This window comes from Echinops telfairi, unplaced genomic scaffold, assembly GCF_000313985.2.
Source record: "Echinops telfairi isolate 266 unplaced genomic scaffold, ASM31398v2 ScPeMD7_70;HRSCAF=299, whole genome shotgun sequence".
NCBI classification, from domain to species: domain Eukaryota; kingdom Metazoa; phylum Chordata; class Mammalia; order Afrosoricida; family Tenrecidae; genus Echinops; species Echinops telfairi.
In genome coordinates, this window is record NW_022103968.1 from 7,650,095 (window position 1) to 7,661,035 (window position 10,941).

At 51.7% G+C, this 10,941-nt stretch overlaps 1 protein-coding gene across 1 annotated transcript in view; it reads right to left on the reverse strand.

Annotated features, from left to right (window-relative positions):
* LOC101644335 (deleted in malignant brain tumors 1 protein) overlaps window positions 1-10,941 on the reverse strand; it is a 93,031-nt gene that overhangs the window by 35,243 nt on the left and 46,847 nt on the right. Inside the window, exons 9-12 of the mRNA XM_045291394.1 lie at window positions 8,617-8,976; window positions 7,291-7,465; window positions 3,226-3,443; window positions 1,802-2,176 (exon numbers count right to left, since the gene is read on the reverse strand). Coding sequence (XP_045147329.1) covers window positions 1,802-2,176; window positions 3,226-3,443; window positions 7,291-7,465; window positions 8,617-8,976 — 1,128 coding nt within the window. The remainder of the gene's footprint in view (window positions 1-1,801; window positions 2,177-3,225; window positions 3,444-7,290; window positions 7,466-8,616; window positions 8,977-10,941) is intronic.

The window sequence follows — 10,941 nt, forward strand, 5'->3', positions numbered from 1 at the left end:
GTGGGCCCCGGCGTCCACTTGTATGTCCCAGGCACACACCACATTGATGGGGTAGTTTTTGGGGTACCAAGGGCTGGAGAACGAGCCTGAATTGTTTGTGAGCAAGCCACCACAGGGGAGATTTCCATCTGCAAGAAACATGGAAGAGATCGCATCAGAAGACGACCTCGGCTTTGGCTGGAGCTTCTAGAAGGCAGAGGGGGTAGAGTGAAGGCGGAAGTTAAGGAACCTTGATCCTAGGATGGCTCTTGCTGGGAACCCACAAAGCAAGTGTGAGAGACTGCCCTGGGCCCAGTGCTGTCCTCTCGCAGATGAAAATGGTTGTGTGTCCTTGTAGGGTTTGCGTGAGGAGAAAATGCTAAGGGCCTTTTACAAGTGCTTGAAAGAAAGAGCCCTGTGGACCCGTGTGCACCCAACTCGTCAGAATTTGCTGCCACCGAGTCTGTGCTGACTCCCAGTGAGCCTACGGGACAGAGTAGAAGGGTCCCCTCCTCCCTCTCTCCCTGCCCTCTGTTGTTCCCAAGGGGCTGCACTGTTCTTATTCATGAGCAGCAGACAATGTAACTTGCGCCCCACCCTCAGGATTGAAGACTGAGCAGGGCCCATATACACCATGGACCTAGCAGCTAGTTGAAATGCATGGAAGAGCAATACCTGTTGGTTCTTCTTTTGAGTTGCCATCAATACCTAGTCAAAGACAGAAGGGAACAATGAAAGGTGGATTGAGTTAGGCTGTCATATAATTCATTAACACCACCCCCCCCCCAACAAAACAGGCATTTGCTTTCATGATCCAAGATTGTGTCTTCTGGGCAGTTGGGAGAGTTGGGTCACAAACAATCAATGTTGGTTAAGATAGCCTCTTTTAGTGCCCCCCTGGATGGAGAGGAGGGGCATTGGGCTGACCAGGCCTTAGTAACAGGAGAGGAAGAGTCAGTGCTGAGCAGTCTTTCATAACATAGCGTGGAGAAACAGGGTTATTGAATGCACCTTGGGTGTGCCTGTGCTGCTCGGTCAGTACAATTAGGATGGTGACGGTACCTGCACCATCCATTTGTCAGCCCATGGTCCTGTGTCAGTTCTCGTGTTGATGCGATACTAGACGCTCTGCTGCTGGCGCTTCAAAGACCAGCGGTGTCACCCATAGCGGACAGCTTCCCAGCAGAGTTCCCAGATGAAGACAAACTAAGCAGAAAGACCTGGAAATCTATTTCCAGAAACCAGCCGATGACTGACCCTATGACTCACGGCGGACTATTGTCTGGCGCAGTGCAGACAAGTGGGAGGCACTACGATGAGCTGCCGCCACAACAGTGGATTCAAACAGCCAGTGATTATGAAGGCAATGTCCAAACCTATTGCCAGCGAGTCAATTCTGACTTACAACGACTCTGGGAAGGGTTTCTTGGGCTCTAATCTTTACGGGAGCCATCAGCCTCATCTTTCCTCTGCATCGCAGCTGGTGAGTTCGAACCCTTGACTTTTTGATTAACAGCCCAATGCCCGCCCAAGTCAGAGCCAACTCCATGGTGAATCCCACCAGCACTAGCATCTCCTTCATACAGAGGATGTGAAGACTGGATGCGAAAATGACCGCGCTGGGTGAGGCTTCCTCAGACCACTACGCCTCCCGCTCAGCAGAGGTGGGATTGCCATCAGCGCCAGGGGCGGGGTGGCAGGGTAGGAGCCCTTGTTGTGCTGCGTTCCCACAGTTGCTCAGGTGAGACCTGGAGGCCCAGCCCTCTCAGATGAACTCTGATCATTTCCCTTAACGAGATGGTCTGGAGTCTGGAGCGAGGACTCCTTTCAGATACGCTGCCTGCAGGTGGACTTTTCCCCTCCTGGCTGTGTGCCCCGCGCTCACCTGAGCAGACCACGCTGGCGTCCTCGTGGTGACCACAGTTGTGGGAGAACCAGCCATTGTGTGGGCACTGCCACACCTTGGCCTCGTTGCCCACGCACTGCAGTTCGTCCAGCATGATGTGGCCGGTGCCGCCATCAAAGTAGCTCTGAGCTGGGGCCGACAGAGCCTCGCCACAGCCGAGCTGCTGGCAAACCACTCCGGCGTCACTCAGGTCCCAGCTGTCGTCACACACGGTGCCCCAGGTGCCATTGTAGGAGATTTCCACCCGGCCCTCACACCGGTGGCTGCCATTCACCAGTCGCAGAGACATATCTGGGAAGACAGGAAAATGGGTCTTCTCAGCAGTGCTGTTGCTATCCCCAAACTTTGCTCCTTGGGGACCCCCCTGCAGGTGGAGAGGGTTTACCACACCTGGACACCCTTTCCCACATGAGACTGTTGGCCTCTAGGCAGATGGGCCTAGGTTCCAATATGTCTGGGACATTTCTGGTTTGTGAGGAGCCTAGGCGGCACAGCGGCTGAACAGTAGGCTGTTGACCAAAAGGTCTTCAGTTCAAACCTACCAGCAGCTCCTTGGGGGGACAGACCAGACTCCATAAAGATTTGAACACAGGGAACCTTGAGGGGGATGATTCTGGCTCACAGTGTGCCATCAACTCGGGGACACAGAACAACAAGTCCTGGTTAAAAGCTGTGGAAGGTCGAGGAGAGCCCCTTCTCATTCAGCGTTCTTTCTAAACTCTCAGAAGCATCGCACTTGGATAAGCGAAATGTGCACCCTAATCAGAAGCCTCGGGGAAGCTCAGGAATGAATGCCCCCTGCGTCCTGCTGCAGCACTGAAGGGGGCTGAAGGGGGTGGGTGCACTGAAAGCTGCTTGCATTGAGTCTGTTTCTATTAAATTCTGCTGAGCTCTGTATTGAACTCTGGACTGAGGATTGCAGTTTGAAGATAGCTGTTATTAGTCCCCCTTCCCCCAGGGATATTTTTCTTTTACGGTATGCTAGCACAAATCAATTAAAAATAACATCTTCTTCTTGGAGAAAGAACAATGCTATTTTTCATGGATTTAGACGATCATATTCTCTCTTTCTTTTGGAATCAAAGCCAGCCCTCGCTTGCGTCCTCCAGCTACATCCAAGGCCAGAGCCGGACAAGAGACCGTGAGCCCTCTGCTTCTTCAGCCTGTGTATTCTGCCGGGGGCGCATGACGTGGAGTGGCGGGGCAGGGGTGAGGGGTGGGGGAGTGGACGTCGCGAGTGGAGGGGACTCTGCAGGTAGCCTTGGCAAAGCCTTTCTCCTCTGTCAAGGAAAGAGCACAGCTCAGATCTAAGCCCCTTCCAGGGGTGTTAGGGTACCTACCACTGCTGTCCGCATCTTGCGGGAGGGCCTTGTACAGGGCCAGAAACCCTTTGCTGGTGATCATGGCGTCGCTCCTGAACACCGTGGTCATGACGTTTGAAGAGGAGAGGAAGGTGAGTTCAACCCCAGCACAGAATCTGCCCAGGGAGAGTGAGCCCACTTGCCGGCCATCAAACACTTCAATGAAGTCATAAGGGCACCCGTAGATGTCCTCTAATCTAAGGAGGCAAAGCAAAGTAACTTCCCACTGGTACATGCAGACACGCCTCCGCCGGAACCCGATGTCTGCGGAGCATCCCTCCGGCGAGCAGCTGCACCCTGCCGGCTGCCTCCTTTACCAGCTGCACATCTCCACTGCCCACCGAGTCCAGGGCCTTTTACCTCTTAATGATCTGCCTTCCCTCCTCCCTGCTTGGGACTGGCTCACCACAGGCTTTCTTAAGCCCTCACCTGGTTCATTTCACGGTTTCACACCCTCGCCCCCTGCCCCCAATTTCTTGGCTTTCAAGCTCCCCGCCCTGTACCATCCCAGTAAAGCCCACACTCCGTGGCTTTCTCCCTGGGGCCCTCTTCATCCAGCCTCACCTAACTCTAGTCGCATCTTCTTGCACCTTTTTCTTTGTCACGTTGCCGCTTCACAGGCATATTGGTCAACGTGCCGGGCTCTCAAGGGTCCCCTGGCATGCACCTGCCCATTCTTCAATGTCAGTGTCACCACTGTGCAGTGCTGTCACCAACTTACCCTTTTCTCCCCCCACTCCACGTGCACCCCAGCATGAGTCAGCCCTTCTTTCTCTGTGTGCAGAGCAAGGGCTTTGTAGTCATAGTACTTGAACCACGGCCAGTTACCGGACCCACCCCGGCCTCTGTTTACAAATCTTTAAAATGGAGATAACCATGCACTGTCCAACCAAACCCAGACCAAACAAAAGCCACCCCTTTAGGGTTTCCAAGACTGTAAGTCTTTATGGGAACAGACAGCCTCATCTTTCTCCCTTGGAGTGACTAGTGGGTTTGAACTGCCAACCTTGTCGCTAGCAGCCTACTCTCTAACCCACAGTACCATCAGGGTTCCTCCAGATGTGCACAGCAAGGCTGAAACAAGATGGCACATGTAGAGCGTTTAGGTGCTTGACGGTGGTAGGCACCCTGTACATGGCATGTCGCCAGCACACAGAGTCACCACAGCTTGTTTGCTGCTCTGTCAATGGGGTAGATGGAGGCTTGCGTATCTGAATGGGGGTTAGGATGAAGTGTCTTACCTTAAGGATCGGTCCTAGCATTTTCTTGGGAGAGAGCTATTTCGGTTGAGGAAGACACACTGAGAGCCCAGTTTAGGAGTGAAAAGGGAGGGGTGTGGGTGCTGTCTGATAGGAGGTCAGGGGAAGAGGGTGGACAGTATGCTCTGTACAAATATGAAGAGAATTTGGGGGTAGGGATGAGCAGGAAAGAGAAGAGAGGGAACACATTCTTAGGGAGGCTTGCATCTCAAAGGGGCCAGAGTGAGAAAGTCTGAAGGATGGGGTGGTTCACACAGAGGGGACTCTTTTTCAAGTTTAAACAATTTTGCATTCCTAACATGCATGCTCTAGTTTTCTGTCACCCCAAGCCATAACTGCTGATCCACGCCCGTGTGTGTGTGTGTGTGTGTGTGTGTGTGTGTGTAATGTACACTTGGCCAGTGCAGGACAGAGAGGAGAGTAAGTCATTGGAAGGTGCTCTAGCAAGACCACCTTCGGGGAGGAGAGGATATTGAAACAAGAAATGATCAAGAGAGTATGAGCCTCCCCCAATGTGAAGAAATCCTAGTGAGGATGTGGGCTCACTTAGCATGGAAGGTAAGTTGAAGGAGAAGGTGGTTCAAATACAAAGTATGCAAATCTTAAAGCACAGGTGACCTCAGCTGACATTAGTTACAGGTGGTCCTGTGAAAAGCAGTCCACTATGCTGGCAGGAGCAAGTCCACAGGGCTTTTCACCTGTAGAAGAGGAATCTTAGCAGGGACACAATACAAACTCTTGGAGAAAGGAGGAACCAGAGGGAAGAGTCAAGACCAGCGAGTGTGAATGAAGAATAGCTCTGGGTTCAGTGGGAGGGAGGGACTGGCTGGGAGGGAAGAGATAAGGTCTTCATGGGTGGCTCAGGCCAGCTGAGGCCTCATGGCCAGGGTTAGGGATGGTCAAGGGTCTTCTTCCATCCAGTAGGAAGTTGAGCCAATGGATTAAGAAGGCTCTACTAAGCTCGGTGGCTGGTTCAGGGGTAGAATTCTCACCTTCCATTTGGGAGACTTGGGTTTGATTTCTGGCCAGTGTTACCTCAAGTGCAGGCACCACTTGACTGTCAAGGAATTGCTGCCACGATGCTGAACAGGCATCAGTGAGTGTGGTTTCCAGACCAAGAAAGGCCAGGAGGAAAGGTCTGGGGATCTCTTCTTAAGATCTTCAACCAATGAAAACCCTATGGTCACCAATGAAACCGAATAGAACAGCCAGAAAGAAATGCATGCAAAGCAGTCGTCAACAAAGGGCCCGAAAAACATCAAACAGGAAAGAGACATTCTCTTCGACAAATGGTGCTGGAAAAATTGGATCTCCATCCACAGAAAATATGAAACAGGATGTGTACCTCAATCTAAGTACAAAAAGGAACTTAGATAGAAAACCTAAATGCCAATCCCAGAGCTATAAAGAGCACCAGCGAGGAACCAGTAATGACCTCGAGGGTCCAAGTGCAGGGTCCGGACCTACCATCAAATCTAAGGAGGGCACCACACACAGGAGAAAACCAGAGAGGTGACCGGAATCTACTAAAAGTGACACTGACGTGCAACAAAAGTCTTCAGCAAGAGTAGGGGAAAACCCCCACGAACTGGGAAACATTATTTAGCAATGACACAACAGATAAAGGACTAATCTTTAAAGGCTATAAAATACTACAAAACCTCAATAAGAAAAACAAAACAAATGATCTGATCAAAAAGTAGGAAAAGGTCATGAACTGATATTTCACCAGAAATGACATGCCAATGGCTAACCAACACTTGAACAAATGCTCACAACCGCTGGCCGTCTGAGGATGTAAATGAGAACAATGATGAGCCCCACCTGACCCCAACGTTGAGAGCCCAGTCCAAGCAAAACAAAGCAAAACGCCAGCAAATGACAAGTGCTGGAGCGGGTGCCAAGAGATTGGAGCTCTCCTATACTGCCGGTGGGGCTGTGAATACGTACAGCCATTGTGGAAAGCGATTTGGCACTACCTTAGACAACTGGGAATAGAAATTCCATATGAGTCAGCAAGATGTCTGCTGGGTCTAGACCCGAAAGGAATAAGAGAAAAAAAATATGAACAGATATGTATGTACTCCCATGTTCACAATAGCAAGAAGGTGGAAACCGCCCACTTGCCCATTACTAGAAGAATGGACAATGAATCTGGTACATACAGACCAAGGATTACAGTGCATCACTAAAAAACAATCATGGAACCACAACGCGCCTCATGACACGGGTGGAACATTATTCTGAGGGGAGTTAGTCAATCACAGAGGGGCAAATACTGTACGAGACCACCTCTGTAAGGACACGCACCAAGGAAATACTGGCTTATCAACAGGAACAGACTTTGAAGGCTCCCAAGGGAGGGAGGGAGGGTAAGGGTGCAACGATGAACTGATGGACAGGCACAGACTTGGCTGTAAAGGAGGATGGAGATACAGCAGAGGGACACGAGAACTCAGGGGAGGTGGGGTGGAATAGAATATGGGGGAGCGGGTTGATGAGTGATTTGAACTGTTGAATGCAGCTCATAGTCTGAAATATGACCTCCATTTAGTCCATTTAACAAAGCCCCCAAACTCCTATGTTCACAATGACCCCCATCCTGCTGTGCCTGGGGTTACCATGGGTTGAGGGCTGACTCCAGGGTAGCCCACAACGAGCTCAGATGACCGGACCCCCATTCACCTAAACTGTGAAAAGGTGTGTCCCACAGAATGGCTTTGGGGGAAAGCAGGGATTCAAATGGAATTAGGCCTTTAAAGTAGAGGAGGGCAGAGCTACTTACATCAGAGCTGGAATCATCAGTTCGATGCGGAAGGTCTCAGGTACGTGGATCACCCAGACACACTCGACATCAGTGGGGTAGTTCGTAGGGTACCAAGGGCTGGAGAAGGAGCCCGAGAGGCTGGAGATGACGCCACCACAAGAGCTGCTTCCTCCTGCAAGAACAGACAAGGGATCTGGCGCTGGCTTCATCAGGCACCTTTCCGTCCAGGTGTCACATCCAAAATTCCATCAACCTCAACAGTTTGGCATCACCAAATGGGATGGGGGGAATCATCCTGGTGGCAGACATAGTTGTAGCGTAGATGGTTTGGACATGTGCCCGGGGCACAGGGAGGTGCTCAGCCTACGCTTCATCACTGTTCTCCTGCGTGCAGACCAGTTCAATTCAAATGTGGGTAAACCACCTACGGCGAGGGCACCACCCTTCCCCCCGTGGCATCTAGAACAGACAGAAGCCTATTCTGCCTTTGTGAGTTATCAAAGTGGTTCCACTCAACTTCATGATGCAAGGGGAATATTTTCAGCAAAAGAGAGTTTACCTTGTGGGACAGGGGCTTGAGACATGGCAGCTGTAGAAAGAGCACCAGAGAAAACCAGGAGAAAGTTTAGCATCATACATTCATCTTACGCTTAAGTACAAAGGAATGAACCTATTGCTACTCTTGGGTTTTAATACGATGTGTGCACATGTCTACCTTTTCCTCCCTGATTGGAGATGGAGCCTCTCCCCTAATCTCAGACCCGTCACAAAGAAATCCCAAGCAGGGTTTAGTCACGGGCTTGCTTCCTCTTTAGTGCACAGGGTCACTGGGTCGAGGCTGTCCTGAGATGGACATTACCTATAGTGATGTGACCAGGCTTCTGACCACACCCCTGTGTCTGTGGAAACCAACGGAGGGCCAAAATCCAGAAGGACAAAAACCCAGGAAGCTGGACGCCTACCTGAGGGCGTGGGCGTCTTGTCTGGAGCCCAGTCTCCGGCACCTGCACACATGAGAAGTCGAAATAAAAGTACATTAGAAAGTCAGAATTGAGTTCCCAGAGGGCAGAGAAGGGGTATCTTTCTAGGGTGGCCAGGTCCTGAGCAGGCAGGCTTCGTGCTGCATGAGAAATGGCATATGTTTTCATTCTGGGCAAGCAGACCCCCACCTGGCAGGGGCTGGATGCAGACAACCCATGTGTCACCCTCTTATGCTTGTCCTCAGGATGGAGATAGTCTCCAAGTGTTCTCTGTCTATCTGACTGAAGGGCCATTCATCTGCTGGACCGCCTTCCTTCTTCCCTTCCCTGGACAGGACACGGTCTCTGTCCGTCACTAAGGCACCCGTGGCTGAAATAGCAGATGTCCTGGGATGGGAGAAGAGGCTACCTGAGCAGACGACGCTGGCATCCTCATGGTGGCCGCAGTTGTGGTCTGACCAGCCCGAGCTGGGGCACTGGCCAAGGTGGCTCTCACTTCCCGAACACTGAATGTTATCCAAGAGGATGTCTCCGGAGCCAGGGCCAAAGTGGGCCTTTCCTGGGGCAGCGATGGCCCGTCCGCACCCAAGCTGGCGGCACACGACCTCGGCTTCACTTAGGTCCCACAGGTCATCACATATGGTGCCCCAGGCCCCTTGGTGTAGGATCTCCACGCGGCCTGAGCATCGACCTGAGCCATCCACTAACCGCAGCACCGGCTCATCTAAAGAGAGCAGAATGTTATTTTTGCTATGTGGGGGGGTGATGGTTGAGATTATGTATCTACTTTGGTAGGCTATGATTCACAGTGGTTTGCCAGATATGATGCCATTAATCACCCTCCATTCTAGGATATGATGTGAACAGCCAAACAGTTGAAAGTGGAATTTACTGTGGGGTGTGGTCTGAATCCAATAGATTTGGGTATCTCGTTTGTCATCCTTTGCCCTTTGATTCTTGACACATGAGCCAACAGCAGCCACCTGCAGATTTTGGGATTCCACAGTTCTGGAAATCCCATGAGCCAGTATAGCCTTCTGCCTGACATGGCCAATGCTTGGTTGGTCAGTCTTAAACCGATACGTGGTCTGGATTTCCAGTGTTGGCACCCACTGTTCCTCCTCAGGTCGGCTCTCAACCATGCTTTGAGAACTCCCTTACTCAGACAACAGCACCTCCAAACGGCAGCCAGGGACTTGCTACCTGTTTTCTGGGTGGCCTCCAAGAGTTGCTGGGGCTTCTGCAGAGCCCCTGAGCATCAGAGACCCCATGATTGACAGGCAGTGTGTGGACAGGGTCAGACTGGGCCTGGCTCTGGAATGACTGCCTGTAAGGCCATGGCAGGAGTTCCTTGGGTGACTCTAGGGTCCACTGGCGGAGGCAAGAGACTTCTTCTCACAGGAGGGTTTGCTCTCTACCTTTCATCCCTCTGGGCAGCCACAGGACCCTTCCTGTTGCTGCTATGCTGTGCCAAATGGATCCCAACTCATAGTGGCTGTATAGGGTGGAGTCAAAACTGGCCCACCTTTACGGGATCAGATCATCAGATCTTTCCGACCACAGAGTGGCTGGTAGATTTGATCTTCCAACCGTTTGTTAGCTTCCAGGTGTTTCACCATGGTGGCACCAGGACTCCTTAGACCCTGCACCTCACCCCAAAGCAAACTCACTGCCATCGAGGCAGCTCTGACTCGTAAAGAGGGCATAGGTCAGAGGAGAACTGCCCCTGTGGTTTATGAGACTGTAACTCTTTACGGGTGCGGTCACCAGGATTTGCCTCCCAAGAAGTAGCAGGTAGATTTGAACAGCCACCCTTTCCAGTAGCTTCCGAGTACTAACCAGGGCTCCTTAGAGAGGGATATGCTGGCAGCTTACATCCAGGCTGCACACTGGTACCCTCATGTTGGCTGTCCACAAGGCCCTCTCCGAGGGACAAGTCAGCGGCCACAGAGCAGGGACGAGGTGCTAACTGTGGGCATCTTTAAAAGCCAACTCCCGACCTTAGCTAGGTGGGGAGTCCCTCCCATGACAACGCTTCTTTTGTTGCTTGGTCTTTTCAAGGCCGCCTCCTCTCACCTGACTCCCCTTCGCTCGGTGAGATGGCGTTAAACAGAGCGTAGAAGCCGATGTTGGTGATCATGGCGTCGCTCCGGAACACCACGGTCATGATGTCCGAGGAGGAGAAAAAGATGACCGCGACCGGCGCGCAGAACCTCCCCATGGAGAGCGACGCGATCCGGGGGCCGTCGAAGATTTCCACTGAGTCATACGGACAGCCGAGGATGTCTTCCAGTCTGTAGGGAACAGGAGCTGGGGGTTAGCGGCAGCTCAGAAGCTTTCTGGATCCCAAAGCCCAGAAAAGTGTGATGGCCATCAGCCAAACCCACTCCAACCTCATTGCTGTCCGGTCAGTTCTGACTCATGGCGGGCCCTCATGGGACAAAGTAGAACCGATGAGCTCTGTGGAGCCTTCTGGGCTGTCATCTTTGGGATTTTAGAATGAACGTGTAGGCCGTGAAAGAATCCAAGTCCCGTTCACTTTTATTTTTCCTCAGACCAATGGCTAGACCCGACAGACAAGGCGTCTGAAGGGGCCTGAAGGCTGCAACCCTTCTCTCTCTAAAAAGAAATCTCTTAACTTTATGTATTTATTTTGGTTTTCATCTATCTATCTATCTATCTATCTATC